Source organism: Alligator sinensis, unplaced genomic scaffold (genome assembly GCF_000455745.1).
Source record: "Alligator sinensis unplaced genomic scaffold, ASM45574v1 scaffold1452_1, whole genome shotgun sequence".
Lineage (NCBI taxonomy): Eukaryota > Metazoa > Chordata > Crocodylia > Alligatoridae > Alligator > Alligator sinensis.
Window position 1 is genome coordinate 218,164 of NW_005842994.1, and position 16,704 is coordinate 234,867.

Consider the following 16,704-nt stretch of genomic DNA (forward strand, 5'->3'; position numbering starts at 1 on the left):
CCCCCTCCTAGAGACCATTGTAGAGTGAATGAACATTATAAAAAAAATGACACATCCGATTTTTTTAAAGGTTACAACTGTGCCCATATACATGATAATCACCATGTCTGGGATTTATTAGATAATTGATATAAAAATATACAGAATATTTCACAAAAGAAAGCAGCATCCTTCCAAAGATGCAATTACTCTAGCTACTTATAACTTATGTAGAAGCTGTGGTTGACACCCAAGAAGAGGCACAGCATCCGGTATAACCAGTCTTTTGTGTGGTATAAGCCTTTACAAGCCCCAGCATGCCTTGTTCAGTATAACCAAGTACTTTGTCAAGCAATCGATTATGCATCTGGACTCCCATATTCTGAGGTTACCTATGAAGCTCATAAAAGATTTCATCAAAAGAAAGAGATTTAAAAGCATCAGATTTAGCTAAGCCTAGTATTTCAGCAGGACTTAAACAACCTTTCGGGAAAAGAATGACTATTTCTAATAACTGGAGCAGATTTATAAGCAGCCGAGAGTAGCTAATTATGTGGAGGTGAGCTAAATACATTTCAGCTGGAATCATAACAACAAATAGATAATCCAGCAACCCACAGGTTCAGAGATATCATGCCTTTCCTGTTTACAAGTACTTAATAAACCAAAATTAAGATGCTCAGTTATTTACACAGTTGATATATTGCTGCAGGCTACAGTGTCCATTTTATCATGCCCAGAACACACTATAGTTCTATGTGCACGTGTGCAAGAGAATTTTTTTTTTTTTAAATAGTTGCCATTATTCAAAATACTTTGAAAATATATTTTTTCAGCCAGTTCTAGTTATGCCACAGTTTAATTTACCTTTGTAGGTGGGATCGGCATGCATCATCAACATGTTAAAAGGATGTAACATGCCTTTTGTCCCATCTATACCAGCAAGATCAAGCCGTGTGAGACTAATGGAAATAATGTTTTAGCATAATTTCAACACATATTAGCCTTAGTGTGTAAGCAAGGCTTTAAAAAGATGCCAACTGCAGTAAAGAACAATTCTCCAGTCTTACATTGCAGTAAGTTGTTACAGTAATATTGATTGTTCTGGGTTCTTTTAATGTCTGGCATAGCATATGTTTAACTCCAGTAATATGAACCAAGCCATAGTAGGTGGTAAATAATACTTTGTCTAAACTCTGAATGAATACAATTTAGTCATTTAGGCACTGCTTACAGTTATAGGTTTTTATCATACAGTCTGTGCTATTGATCTGTATCTGCTCTGAGGCAGAATTTTTTAAACAGGCAACAGTTTCTTCTCTTTATGAGCTAAGTATTTCAAAAAGTTGAGGATGGTTTATGAATCATAATGGTAAAACCTTCAACAATCCAGTTAAAAGATGTACTTTTAAATTACAAGTTACTGCAAGTGTTATAAATGCTACTTCTCAGTCCAGAAAGGTGGTTAGCTGTGTTAGTTTAAAATCAGGTAGAAGATAAAGGCAAGGTGGCATCTTAAAGGCCAATTGATTTCCTACACAACTAATAGTTGAGCTTTCCTACATAACGACCTACTTCATTAGGCGCCATGATTGGTTTCTCAGTTTAGAAACCAATTTTTTGCATGGCTAACTGAAGCAGGAGTTAAACCCACCAACCACAATACTAGGCTCCAAACAATTTTTGGCATTGTTTTACATCTCTTGCATTTCTCAGCTTTAGAGGGAATCAAGACATTGTCAGTTGTATACTCACGTTACATGCTTTGCTACAGAGGATCCCAGCCACTTTCTCTCTCTCTCTCTATTCAAAGAGTTCTACGCCTCTAGAATCCCATATATTATGTTCCAAAGAAGACAGCACTGGACTGGAACACAGGAACTTGGGTTTTATTCCTGGTTTTTGCCATTGTCAGGCTTTATTAACTGAGGCAAATCACTTCTCTCCTCTCTGCATCTCTTCCACCTCTTCTCAAAGCTTTTCTGTCTTGTCTATGGAGACTAAACTATTTGAAGCAGACACTGTCGCTTACTGTGTGTTTGTACTGTGCTTAGCACAATGGGGCCCTGATCTCAGTTGGAATCTCAAGGGTGCCATTGTAAAATAATAATATAAGTAATATCCCAGTATCTCAAAAATACAAAGTGAACATGCACACAAAGTTCTCTCTCTTTCTTGCTCCAATCAGGATTTTACATTATCAAGTCTAACACTAACTTAGTAGGAAGCATTTGGGGAGCCATTTAACCTCTTGGCTTTACTACAGGGGCAACAAACTCACCTGTGCCCCAAGCCGGATTCAGACTGTGGGGCTCCTTGCAGACTAAATCTAGCCTGCAAGAAGCCTCCCCAGCTGAATCTGAACTCAGAGATGGAGTAAGCAATGGTGGCTCTACAGGCCAGAGGTTCGATACCCCTGCCTTAGTGCATCAATTTGTAACATATGTAGGATACATACCCCAAAAGCGTATCATTATACATGTAGACACAGAGCAGCAGAGCAAGTGAGCTGAAGAACTAGAACTCATAGATGCAGCTCCTACCTGGGATAGGAGTGAACCACCTGCCTCTCCTGCACCCATCTCACACAAGAGTAGCCATCCTGCCATTAGCTTAGGTCCACCTTCACATATGGCAGAATACAAGACACGAAATGCTGTCTTTGAAGAACTACGTCAGCATCCACCTTTCCTTCACCAGAAAACAGCAGCAAGAAGCCACTGCAATTCAAGGACTAAGCGGTGGCACTAACTTTCTCCCAGTGGTGCCATTGTTGAACTTGCTAAATAGAGGAGGCATGAAAGTTCTGCCTCTGTCTACACCTTCTGGGGTTTGAGAGAGAAACAGCCAATAGCCTAATCAGTGGAAGAGACAAGTATATCCTGTGATTTTGTAGGAACAGTTGTGGTAGTAAGCTTTCAGCCTTAGCCTTTGTTTTATAGTCTCAATGTCATCTTTGCAATAAAAACTGGCCAGAAACTGTTTTATGTAAATGGCTTGCTTTAAAAGGTGACAAAGGGTTAGCCATTAAGGTTTATTAGGCTTTGCTGGGACCTGGTCAAAATGTTCAACAATTCAAGTCGGCACGGTTAATAAATCAAAACTAAACGATACAATCTTCCTAAAAAAAAAAAAAAAATCCAAAAGGGCAAGTTCTTGTTGGAAACAACCACACAGAGGTGGAGTTGCTAGGCCTAGCTGAATTTCCAAAAAACATCACAAGACCACAAAAAGCAGATGACCTATCACTTTCAAAACTCATCACATTCTTGTGCAGAGTAAGATTAACCATAGGCATTATGGAGATGGGAGCAGGAACTTTCTCTGGGTACAGATAGGAGACAGAAAGTTTCATTTGTAACTTTTTGAGGAAGTTGAAGGTTTGGTAGAAAGCCAGCATTACAGAATGCTAGCAACAACTTAACTGTAGTCTCATAACAAGCATGAACATATGAAAAGCCCTAAAGTATGACAGGAAGTGAGAACAAAGTGCTAACGTTGCCTCTTCTGCAACATATGACACTCGGGGAAAGGTAAAATTGTTTATCCCAATAAATCACTTTAATTAAGGAAATCCTTAGAAAGTAGTTTGGGGGGGGGGGGGAGACAAGAGTAATATTTGTAGAGAGCATTAAATAATTAACATCTATAAAATGTCATGCAAGTATGCAATACTCATAAAATGCTAAATCACTAACATAATCATGATTTACCGTAGAAATGCAGAAATACTGTGAATTAAGTACTGGTTTCACATCTAGCAGGTTGTACCCACAAGAAACAGGCGATCTAGCCCAAGTTCTCAAGAAATCAGTTTTTCTGTTTCCAAATTATTATCAACTAAAACACATTCCACCCCTACACCAAAAGAAAAAAAAAAAAAAGCATGCTGAGCCTCAATTTTTGGACCCATCTTTTTTAAAAAGTTACTCACTGCAGAAAGGCACAAAGATCTGGCTCAAATTATTCAACTTTCCCACCCTCTTTTTTTTTTTTAATAAAAAGCTAATAAAAGCTAAGCTTCCACACCACTGCCAGCCAACACATTGTTCTTCTACACCAACAGACTTGGATGCAGTGTGTGAAAGTCTTTTTGAACAGATTAAGAGAGGAGTAGAAACCTCCCTTTTGATAGATGTCCCCAGTAAAGCTCCCCAAATCCAAGATCAGGGACATACAGTAAAACGATTTTTGCTAGGCCCTAGGCTTTGTATGGGGTCAGAGACTATAGCCTGTGATAGAAGAGCTGCTAGTTCACTAGAAGTCAGGACTTTTGTAAACAACTGTTCAACCTGTTTGGTTTAATGGAGAGTAGGATTTTCAGCATAGCAAAGGCTCTGTTCACAGGGAGTGCAATCAAAGAGTTACTTGACAATAGCCCTGTTCAAGTTCTCCATGAAAGAAATTATTGCTAACCTGAAAGCCCTAGTTAAAAACCATAAAACTAATACACAAAAACAGAGTTCTGTGCATTGGTTGGAGATGCTTGCTACATACAGTGTACAAAAGGCAAGCAGACTTATGAAAACATATACCCTCCACTGCCCTAAGCAGAGGTCTACATCTAACTTGCTGCAGAACTACTTCGCAACACCGATGACATACCAACATCTTAACTTTGCTCCCCAAAAGTATACCAGGCTTCCTTACTGATATCAGAGCATGTGCGCTTTTATAAAATTGTAAGAGGGGCAATAAAAAAAAAAAAAGTCCGATCTATTTGTGGTAAGAATTGGTGGTATTTTCTAATACTAATGATTTATTTATTTATTTTACACGTGCCATGTAGCAGGGTATGAGATTCAAGGCATGGATAAATAAATTAGTAAAATCCTAAGAGGCAAAAAAGCTGAAAACTCTTTGTTTTAAAACAAATGTTCCGAAATAGCCCATCTCTTGAAATTCAACAGTTTGAAGCTTGAAAACTATTTGCAAAACTAAAGTTTGCTATTGCTCCTATCATCTTTTTTAACATTCAGATAAGATCCATTTGTAAGGAACATTGGGAACTTTTCTGGATGTTTAAAGGAATTAAATTCCACTTTGAGAGGAAAACACAATGCAGTCTTATGAATCTATTAAGGCAAACCCCTAATCTAGCTAGGTTGGAGGACTGCAAAGAAGGACCCAGGAGTTGCAGTGGACCATAAATCTTTTATGAGCCAACAGGTGTGCTCTCGTTTCATAAAAAGTCAACAAAACATTGGATTTTATTAACAAGAGCATCACTTGCAAGGCAAAGGAAGTTATTTTTTTCTACCCTGTTTAGCACTGTTGAGGCCTCATTTGTAGAGAGACCAAAACGGGGCACTCTTACCTCAAGAAGGTGTGAACAGATTGGAAAGAGTCTGTCAGAGAGGGACCAAAATGATGAGAACCTTGGGAAACATGACTTATGAAGAAGGGCTGAACAAGCTAAGACTGTTTAGCCTGGAGAATACTGAGGGGGGGGGGGGGGGGGGGAATATGATAACAGTCTTCCAAGACCTGAAGAAAGATTACAAAAGAAGGTGGAGATGACATTTCCTTTGTGGTTGTAGGTCTCAGGGCTAGGAGCCATAGCCTCAAATTGCAGCAAGGGATATTTAAGATGGAGATTAGAAAGGTCTTTCTGACTATGAGGGTGGCTCAACACTGGGACAGGCTACCCAGAAAAACTGTGGACTCTCCATCCCTGGAAACTTTCAAGAGCAGGTTGGACAGACACTTGGCTGGGAAGGCTGAGTCAGGAGTGATCCTGCCTTGAGCAAGGGCCTGGCCTAGATCTCTTGAGGTCCCTTCTAGACCTACTTTCTTATGATCCTATAAACATTGTCTATACATAGAAAAAACATAACCTTCAAGGAACTGAAAGTTTTCCTGACCTGTTCCTATAATACCCAGCCTGATGCTGGCAGTATGAACTCCAGCTAAGAGAAGAGTTCCCCAACAGCAACTCGCATTATGTGCTCAGTTGAAACTACACTGAATTTCCATTGGAAGAATACTAAGAACACACTTTCAAAGAAATTTTCATATGCTATGTAAAATGAAATCACAAAAACTGCAAGTTAATTAAATCCCATCTCCTACATTTCAAATTGAACCCGTTTTTTTCCTTAAGAGAGACATGCTAATTTTAAACAGTTTTAAATTTTCATAATGTATGCAGGTCATAAAAACAGATTGCTCTTATGCATTATAAGCTTCTGCAACTTTGAAGAATACAGCAAATACCCATTTTACATAGCTGCTCTTTTTTTTTTTTTTTTTTTTTTTTTTTTTTTTTTTTTTTAAGGATGATGTTCTCTACCAAACAAAAGTCAAGTAAAAAATGGTAATGAAAAGCAACATTCTGAATCTTATTAACAAGCAATCAACTTCACTTATCATTCACTTTGTTTTAGCAGTGGAAAAGTAAAATCTACACACAATGTTTTCTTAACTTGTAATAAAAATGCCAATCTAAAATAAAACTCATGAAATTTAAATTTGCTTTGTTTATGAAAATGGCAACACTGTTACTGATTAGTCTCTCTCCCCACATACAGCTAACAATATCAATAAAGCTAAATTAGATTAATAATACCAGATGATAATTTCATTGCTTTGTTCATAGTTTTTGCTATTAAGGAATTCCGTAATATGTCTACATTTTTTTAAAAGTATATTCTTAGTAGTGGTAATTCAAAACTTTCCGTTTTCCCCCATGTACACATTTGTCAAGTTTCATATAAAAATATTTTACAAGAGGAATTATAAATTAAGGTAACAAAGAAACAGCACACACAAAGAACTCATAAAACAAAGCCACAAGTTTGCTAAGCATATACCCAATCCCACAGTCAAAATCATTAATGAAGTACTTAAAACAATATTGGACACTGGACAGAAGCCTGGGGAACTCCACTTAACACTTTCTCCCAACTAGATATGATACCAGTTGTGTACTGAATCTTACATTACTTTCATCTAGTCTATTATCTGAGAACGCTGTGGGAGACCGCACCAAACACCAGTCAAAGTATATCCTAGCCACTGCTCTCCCCCCAACCCACAGAGCCCATCATCTTATAGGAGAAAATCAGATCAGCTGGACATGACTTGCCCTTGATGAATCCACGTTGGCCATTCCCAGTTATCTTGTTCTCCTCCAGATGCTTCAAAATCAAGTCCTTGAGGACCTGCTCCATGATCTTCCAAGTATTGAGGAAGACTGGTCTGTAATTCCCCAAGATTTAGTGGTCTGTAATACCTCCTTTTTTCCTTTCTTAAAGATGGATACTATAATATTTGCTCCTTTTCCAATTATCCAGGACCTACCTCAACCCACCTCCAAAAAGTTCTCCAAGAGGATATCCAATGGCTCCAAATTACCACAGCCAGTTCCTTCAGTACTCTAGGGTACACCCCATCTGGCCATACGGACCTGAAAGCATCTAGCTTCTTTGTCTATAACCTGCTCTACCACTACTCTAGGCCGTGTGTCTCTTTCCCAATCTTAGCTGCCAACCACACTTGTCGTCACCTGGAACAACTGTCGAGGAGCAACTTTTATTTCTGAGTTCTCTCTAGTGTATATATCTTAATTTGTCACTACCTGTGCTAACCAGATGTCACCAATACAGAAAATATATTCCATTTCCACTATTGCAACTCTAGACGTGTCTTGTTTTCCTGAGTGCTGCAATTAAAGTCATAAAACAAACGCAAACAGAAATTATAATAATGGACAGTTGCATCTTGCTGTTGTGCAATATAAAAAACACTTAAAATTCTAAGCCTATGATCACTTAAAACTAGCCTGGAAGCCAAAGAAATAAGAAAGAAACAGGTAATATTTAATAGCTAATGTGACCCTGCTAAACTCATTACAAGATGGAAGCTGCCAACACTGTTCTCAGGTAAAAATTTTAAACTATTTCAGTTATCATCAATAAGTCTGATTTTACTTTATGTAAAGGAGGAGAAACCATTTTATTACCAATTTCTTTTTTCATTTGCCTCTTGCACAGGATGTACATTATAAAGCCTAGAATTAATATTCCCTGTCCATGTCACTATACATAGTTTGTGAAGAGCCCAAAGGCCAGATCCACAAGGGCATTTAGGTATTTAAATCCCGTTTTCATCTCCATCTATCTAGATACCATTGTGGACCTGTGCCTAGGGTGGCCATTTGTCCGGTTTTTATAGAGGACAGCCTAGTTTTCTGCTACTCTGTCCTCTTGATATGAAACCAGGTGCCTTTATTCCTCTATTTTTCTCTGCAGACTTCCACCAGTCTGACACAAAGGCATCTGGTTTCGTATCAGTAGGACCAAGTAGCAGAAAACCTGGCTGTCTTCTATAAAACTGGATGAATGGCTGGTGCCTGAGCAATAGCCAATTTATGTATTTTAACTTCTCCAGAACTAGGTGGCATGCTTTCTAGACTGGTAATACATAATCCGATCCCAAGCTGCTGGGCATTTTCCCTGTCTACAAACATGGCATCATCAAGAAGGAATGTACTGGATATAGTGGATGCAGCTCATCGATGCCCATGCTATTCTCCATTTCATTAACCTCCTGTATAAAATACACAATTTTGTTAGACTTTGGCTTTCTATTTTAGTAGAAAAAGGTTAATGTAGATCTCAACTTTGATATTTAATATTTATTAAGAGCAAAGAATGTGTACAGGGCCAGACAAGAGGAACTTGTAGAGCCTGCCCCAAAGAGCTCATAGTTTAAGGGCCTGTTTTTCAACAGTGAAAGATCACAGCTTAACTTGAGGTTTGCCCTTAGCCTGACTCCCATGCATACATAAAACATTCTAGCTCAAATTAACTGGTGCTTTAAATTCAACCTGGCTTGCCCAACAGGGGGTACGAGATGAAGCTTCAAGTACTGCAGAAGCTGAAGCTAGTAATGCACCAGGGGCACTGTAGCCTGCAGATGAATCAAATTAACAACTATCACCCACTAATCTAACTACTCTGTACTTCTAATGGCTGTGCATCTCAAGCATTTTTGCAGCGTGACTGCCCTCGCATGCTAAGTTAGCTCAGAGGGTGCGACTTGGCCATACTAACAAGCTAACTGTTGCAATGAAAACAAGATCTTGTATGCTCCAACCCTACAGAGACTTACCCACTAAAGTACCTAACTTTGGGAATTGTAAATTGCATCACTGGAGGTCAGCATGTGCTCAGGAGCATGCACAATCAGGGCCATCAATTGTGAAGTGAAAATATTCACACTTGACACTTCACTGCCTGGGCCACTGAGCCTGCAACACACATGGTGAAGACTTGGCAACATGATAACTCAAAGTAATATTTCAGATACGAATCCTGTCCCAAAGTTAAGTCTACAAACAAGCCTGTCAGATTAGGCCTAGTGAGGAACTTCCCTCATTTTCTGAGAAAACACTTTTCTGCTGGAGCCTGCTGATCACAATAAGCTTTGTAAAACCATGTTGTTAGGCTATCTTTTCCAGGGGGATTTACCTATACTTAGCAATTTAATTGCTTCTTTGATCTCTTCACATGAAAAGGGGCCCTCTATCTCATCTCATTCAATATTTGTTAATTTAGGTAAATTAATCCCTGCAGCAGAACTTGATTCCTTTGGATCAGTCTCAACTTAAGGCAATAAAAATCTGTATCACTGAAAAGTCAATTGATTGTTTCCATAGGATGAGTGAGAATGCCCTGCTGTTCAGTTAAACTAGAAATACTGCTTCAAGCTTCTTTTGCTTTTGATGAAAGAACAGCAGTTGAGCCAAATACATATTGCTTATGCTTTAAACAACAGGATATTTTCTTTCTTATTTTGTGTGAAGAGGTGAAGCTCACATTTAGCTTTTACTAAATCTTCAGAAGTCTACGGCTGTTCCTGTTGCAGTCATCAAGAGCTCTAGGCTTTCCCAGGCCCTTAGTGGGCAGCAGAAGCAAACTCAATATATGAAATGAGGAGATTTAAATCAAGGGCCATAAAACTGGTGTTGCTGCTTAATTCCCTCTTTCACTATGCTTCCCCTCTACTTTCACATCTTTTAAGCTCTATTATAGATATTTCTCCAATGTACACCCTACTAGACCTCCCCAAAGCATAGTACCCAAATTGACTGATCTACTGTTAGGCTCTACAAGTTATTATTATCCAAGACAAGGGTTTTCAACCTTTTTGGGTCAGCATACCCACAGTGGCCTGATGCAGAGCACTGTACCCCAGGTGGCCGGATGCGGAGTGGGGGGATGGGTGGCATACGGCTGAACGTAGAGCAGCAGCAGCCTCTGTGTATGAGCTTCCTCCACCTCCCATGTCTCGCTGGGCGGGTGGCGCCTGCGTGGCAGCACAGGATCGTGTGTGGCAGCGCTCCATCCCTGCCTGCACACATGTACCCCCTAGGGCTTTCTCAAGTACCCCTGCACACCCCACCCTGGTTAACAATCCCTGATCCAAGACGTTCTAAACCAGGGTGGCCAACCTGTAGCACACGTGCCACAAGTGGCACGCACAGCCACTTACTTTGGCATGTGGCAGAACCAGCAGGAAGAACAGCCCAGAAAAGGCACCGAGGAGAACAGAGCAATGGACCAGGCAAGGAAGAGAAAGCATAGCAACAGATCAGGAAGGAAGGAGAGAGCAGAGCAAAGGATCTGGAAGGGAAAGGGGACAGAAGTAGCATTCAGGGAAGGAGGTGTAGATTGCTTTGTAGCACTCTGGCCAAAAACGGCCCCTAGGTCTGCAGTGGTAGGCAGCCTTTTCCAGCTGCAGGTCGAAATGAACCATCTTGGGTCAGAAGCAGGGGAGTGCTAGGGCCTCCCCCACAGCTAGGATTTCTCTCCAAGGCAGCAGTGTGAGGAGAGCACTACAGCTAAAAAATAATAAAATCACTCACTGAATACGGCCAAAGCCCCATGTCTGTGAACTGAATTAAATGGCTCTGTGGGCTAGATCTGGCCTGTGGGCCCTAGGCTGCCAATCCCCATTCTGAAGTGTAAGATCCAGGCTCATCCTAGGCCGTACTTGACTAGAGCATTGTCCGGGAGGTAACTATTTTGGAAATCAGCAACCTTTTGCAGTATTGCATTTAAGACTATGTTTAAGATCATGGCATAAGGGAATGGAAGATGCATTTCCCAAATTCAGGATGACAACTTAAGGCAGGCAATTTACCTACTTTTACGTACCGAGGAAAAAGATGTTGATGGTAGCTGGGGACTTTAGGCACAACAGCAGCAACATAAAGACGAAATAATTAATCCGAATGGTTCAACCAGGTGTGCCATTGTAAAAAACAAAACAAAACAAAACAAAACAGCCCACAAGAAAAACGTCACGCTTTTCATCAATGCAAACAGTGCGGCAAGATTCATCTGGAAGCGGGGCTGGAAATATTTTGTTTCGTCAGCAACCTCTTTCCATGTTTTTATTAGTATTTGTATTACAACAGAACCTAGACCTAAGGTTTACAATCCAATAGAATACAATGCCTTTTTGTATTACTACAGGCCTGAGCCATGGGCCACGACAAAGACATTAAGTGACTCATACGACAGTAATGAAGCCAAAGGCTTAGTATTCTGAAATTAATAGCTATTTACATGAATGACAACATCCATAGTTTCATTACATAAGTCACTCTTGGAACCTAAAACCGAAATCCATTTGATTACCAAGATCTCTCTCCCCGTCACAATTTATTATTAAAGATAGTAATGCTAGCATGTTTGATTTTAGCAAATTCAAGAGAATAAGCTGTTTACACAGCTCCTGTGAGCATTCATAATTTAAAAAAACAAGTTTTGTTTAAAAAAAACCAAAACAACACACAAGAGAAAGATAACATTTAATATCCACTGTGAACTTGCTAAAAATTCTTCCTACTGCTAAACTCATTGCAAGATGGAGGCGGCCAACACTGTTCTGAGAAGACAATTTCAAGATATTCCACTTTTCCATCAACGTTTGATTTCATTTTATTTAATGTAAAGTAGAAGCAGCCATTTTATTGCAAATTACTCCTTTCATTTATATCTTGTACATTATGTAGATTGATACTGCATATTGCTTCTGAGATTTACTACTCTATAGTTTGTGAAGAGTCTGAGAGCTAGCCCCAAGGAGGCATTCAGGTACTCGACTCCCATTTTGATTTCCGTGGAAAGAAAGTACCTACAAGTGGTTGTGGACCCGTCTCCAAGGGAAACGGTTTCTGACCAGACATAACAATCACAGGACATAACACCATCCGTAAAGTATCATGAAACATTCAAACAATAAGAAAATCCAGCATTGACTGAAACCAGTGGAAATCTTTCACCTACTCTGGTGTTTGGATTCTTGAGGAACATAAGCAGAATTACTTAAAACTGATATCCTAAAAACTGAAGATAATGTTGGCCAGAACCCGGTCTGAACTTTCCTGTCAAATAAACCCCCAAGTCGTATCCCACAAGGAAAAGTATTTGATGAAATTATATTAGATTGGGAAAAAAACCCCTCAATACAGAAGAATGATTTCCAGCCATTTCAACTGATCCTTGACTAACACTTTTTTTTGGCAAGTCTGTAATTTTCTGCAAACAGGTTCTGCCTTAGAAAAGGCAGCCTGTTGTGGTTGTTAGCTTGGAGGTGGAAACAAAAACATATTAAATGTCATTTGCTTCGGCAATATGCAGCAAAACAAACACACACAAAGAAACCTCATCTCCATGTCACAAGGCCTAGGCAGCAGCCAGCTGGATCTGAATCCACTATGTTGTCTCATGATACAGCCCACAGAAGTATCACGTATTATGAAAAAGGCCTAATGGTGCATGCTGTTGGATAATCCTCCTCTTGCTGGAGTAGGAACTCCCAATAGTCTTACTTTTGTGGAAATGTGATGCGTTCTAGTTCGAGGGGCAGGGTTTACTACCAATTCCAACAGAAAACAGGAGCCGGGGTCCACTCTCAACCCAGGAAGTCACTGGGGAGCTAGAGGAGGTCAAACCCACAGACATAGAGGCCGTCCTTCTGCTCTGGCTTCACAGCAGCCGGGCTATTATTCCCTGCTCCTGCAGTCCTTTGGGGGCTCCGCAGAACAGGTGGCAGTCCAGTGCTGTTCTGCCAATGCCTGGACTTCTCCAAGGGGCCAAACATGGGATAACATACCCCTTTTCCAGCCTGCCCATGCCTCTCGCATCCCAAATTGCCGTTTCCAACCATGTCACCTTTTGCTGAGTAACCAATCGTTTCAATTTCACGTTCATTAAAAGACAAGGAAACAAGTGTGAGCGGCCAAATGATCACAAGCAGAACTAACAACAAACAAGCTTTCGCACGGAAAAGAGAGGAAACAAGCTGGACAAGGAAACTAATTAAAGTTTTAAGCTTTTAAAATAATACAGTAACTTTTCAAGTCAAACACTGAATCACCATGAACCAAAAAAAGATTAAATCACTACAACCAGACGCACAGTAAAACCAAACTATGGCCCACTGGCATTCAGAGATGTCTACGACTTTCTGAAGTCAGAACGCAGAGATTTTCTGCTCTCTCCCAAGTTCTGATATGCAACAAAGGTGTCATCATTTTCATACATCAGATCTTAGTTGCTACCATTTGACAAATACAAGGTTTTCTATCAGTTTCTCCACTAGAGACGGCCACTAAAGATAAATATCACCATAAGAATAAATGCTGCAATTCCTCTGTGTTTGTTGGTCCATACAATAAAGTCAGTGCAACTACTTGTTTCATCTTTTAGGGATGCAACACTGCTCTGAATGGAAGTACCACAAGGCCTTAAAAGTTCCCAACAACCAGTATCACTGGATTGAACAAGTTTGTGGATTCTAAAGAACCAGTACCTAGTCCAGCAGCGTCCTCTTAAAATCTGTGGCAGTACATACCATAGGAGTCCACAGAAAAAGTTCCTTTCCCATGTACCCAAAGAAGTCCTAAGCAGTACGACTCCATCTTATCCACCTCATAAAGCACTTCCCTAGACGAAGTTTTGGAGCCATGGTTCAAAAAAAGGGCATCAAGGTGAAGGTTCAAAGACAAAATCCCTGGTGTGCCAAGATCCAAGTACAAAAAATCATGTGCTGAACCTGAGGTGTTAACTTTTATGCACATGAAAGGTGATGGATTAAAGGACACATTTAGGCTACCTATACATTTTTCTCAAAAAAAAAAAAAAGCTAAATAGGAAAATCCCTTCCTCTCCCCACTCCCAAAAGCCTTATAAACTCAAAAGTAAAGCCCTACGAATTTTGAAAAATGTAAATAAACGGAGTTCTGGCATTTTCTTTAAAAAAAAAAGAAAAGAAAAGAAAAAACAAGGAAAAAGAAAAAGCACAGTCAGAACCCAGCCACCATATTATTCTGATCCATTTCTGCTTCTTCATCTGAGGTTTTCCAACAGTTTGTCCAACAAGTTCTGCATTTCTCAGAAACCTGTGACTGCGAAGACCACAGAACACAGGACTCGACTCGACCAGCACACCAGTTCACATTGCTCTTAGTTTGTACAATATTAAATCTCTTACAAGACTGCAATCTATAGCTTAATTGTTAGATAATGTACTGATAACGGCAAAAAGTCTGAGATTCTTCACTTAAGACTGCAGTGTTTGGGAGAAGGATAATGGCTGCAAATAGCACTTCTTGATATCCACCTCACATCAGTAAGTAGTGCATGTTAGAGCACATGCATGTTTTCAAGTTACGTTGCATTTTCCTTTTTCCCCACTGAAACAAGCAACTAATTCGTAGGAGAAATAAATGGGGTACAAACTAAGGTCCCAGTCCTGAATGCACACACATGCTTAACTTCATCCATGAGTAGGCGTCATTCACTTCAACAGGAGTGCTCATAGGCTAACAGGCCTTGCATGAACTCTAAGCCTAGTACAGGATGTGCACCGTTATAAAGGTACTGGTTTAAATACAGATAAGAAAAAGCAACAGTCCCTCCTCAAACCCAAAAAGCATTTCAAGATTATTTTTTTTAAAGCTGGTTAAGAACACAGCAACTTGACATCCAGTCCATTCCCCCCACTCCTCCACCGATCAAGTGTTTCAAGGGATTACAACTGCCCTGCATCCTTCTGACTACCATAACCAACATTTGCCTGCTTGATTCCCAACTCCAACAGGACTGTTTTACAGCCTAATGTGGACAGCTGAGGAGTCAAGAACATGAGAACTGCCATTTACTGCGTCAGACCAGAGGTCCGTCTTGCCCAGTGGCCCGTGTCACACCATTTGGTGCACTCTGCTTGGTGTCAAGCCCATGTTAACATCAAACAGACCTGTGTTACACCGCGGCAAAGATTGGATGCTGAAAAAGAAAGTGGACTGGGCATGAACAGGGTTTTTTCCCCCCCACTGTTTCTTTCTCCCTTGCAGTCTCCAGCATTTGAGGTCTATGAAGGTCTAATTCAAAAGCTATATCCCTAACCTCCATGTTCAATAACTACCGATGCCCCTTTCTATCAAAAAATTGTTCAACCCCTTTTTGAACATAGCTAAACTGTCAGCTCCCACATCTGGTGGCAACAAGTTCCACGCCTATGACAAACTGTGCGAAAAAACTTCCCTGTGTTAGTTTTCAACCGACTACCTACTAGTTTCGTTTTGTGACCCCTAGTTCTTGTCTTGCGACAGTCAATAATAAATCCCTATTTATTGTTTCTTTGCTATTCTGTAAAACCTAATCACGTCCCCCCTCAAGCGCCTCTTTTGTAAACTGAAAGGGCCTAGCCTCTTCAGTCTCTCCACGTCTGGAAGCCCCTCTGTACGACTGACCATTAGCCGACTAGCCATTGCTTTTCTCTACTTCTGGTCCCTACCACTCATAGAGGATATAGAAGAACTGCGCACTGTATTCGCAGTCGTCAAAAGTCAGGGTTGGGAGGGACCCGAGGAGGTCGCATCTAATCCAGCCTGATGCACAAAACAGGACCATCCCCAACTACATCATCCCAGCCAGGGCTTTGTCTAGCCAGGTCTTAAAAGCCTCCGAGGACATAGATGCCACCACCTCTCTGGTGTAATAAAAGATATCAAATTCACCCAAGGAACCGTGGCCACCTCTCTGGGCCACCTGTTCCAGTGCTTACTACCCTCCTAGTGAGAAAGTCTGTCCTAATATCCGACTTCACACCATTGCTCTTTGCTCCGTCACCTGGCTGCACTGAGAACAGCTCAGCTCCATCACAGGCGCCAACTTTTCTTTTCAGAGGGGCGAGAGCCCAAGACAACCAACCGACCTGCGGAAAGTTTGACATGTTTCGCGCGACAACCCCCTTCCCCAGCTCCCGCTGGGCCCCCACCTCCCATCTCCATCCTCTGCCTCTCCACACGAAACACCCAGCCCCGAACCATTCCCGCACGGACGCCGCAGCTTCACGGAGGGGTGCGGCGACACTCGCCCGGTCCGTGACGTCCCCCCCCAGGGGTGCAGCGTCCCGCCGCGACCAAACAGGGAGCTTTTTTTTTACCCCCGAGGCGGCCCCCGACGGGAAGGGGTGAGGAAGCACGCGCCCAAGCGAACCCGAAGCCCTTCGCTCTCATGGGGACCGGTGGACTTGTCACGTCTATCCCTAGGAGGGGGTTTTTAGGGTTGTTTTTTGCTTTGTCCCCCCCTTTTTATGCTCAGGAAGCTTCACGAGCGGCAGCCCTCACCCTTCTTGTCCAGCAGCCACATGAAGGCGAAGCAGGGCAGGAAGCCGATGGGCCCCCCGAAGACGAGCAGCGCGATG

General features: G+C 41.2%; 1 protein-coding gene across 1 annotated transcript in view; it reads right to left on the reverse strand.

Annotated features, from left to right (window-relative positions):
- DIRC2 (disrupted in renal carcinoma 2) overlaps nucleotides 1–16,698 on the reverse strand; it is a 90,730-nt gene extending 74,032 nt beyond the window's left edge. The window contains exon 1 of the mRNA XM_006036644.2: nucleotides 16,628–16,698. Within this exon, the coding sequence (XP_006036706.2) occupies nucleotides 16,628–16,649 (22 nt within the window). The 5' untranslated portion in view covers nucleotides 16,650–16,698. The remainder of the gene's footprint in view (nucleotides 1–16,627) is intronic.
- Between the last annotated feature and the right edge of the window lie 6 nt (nucleotides 16,699–16,704).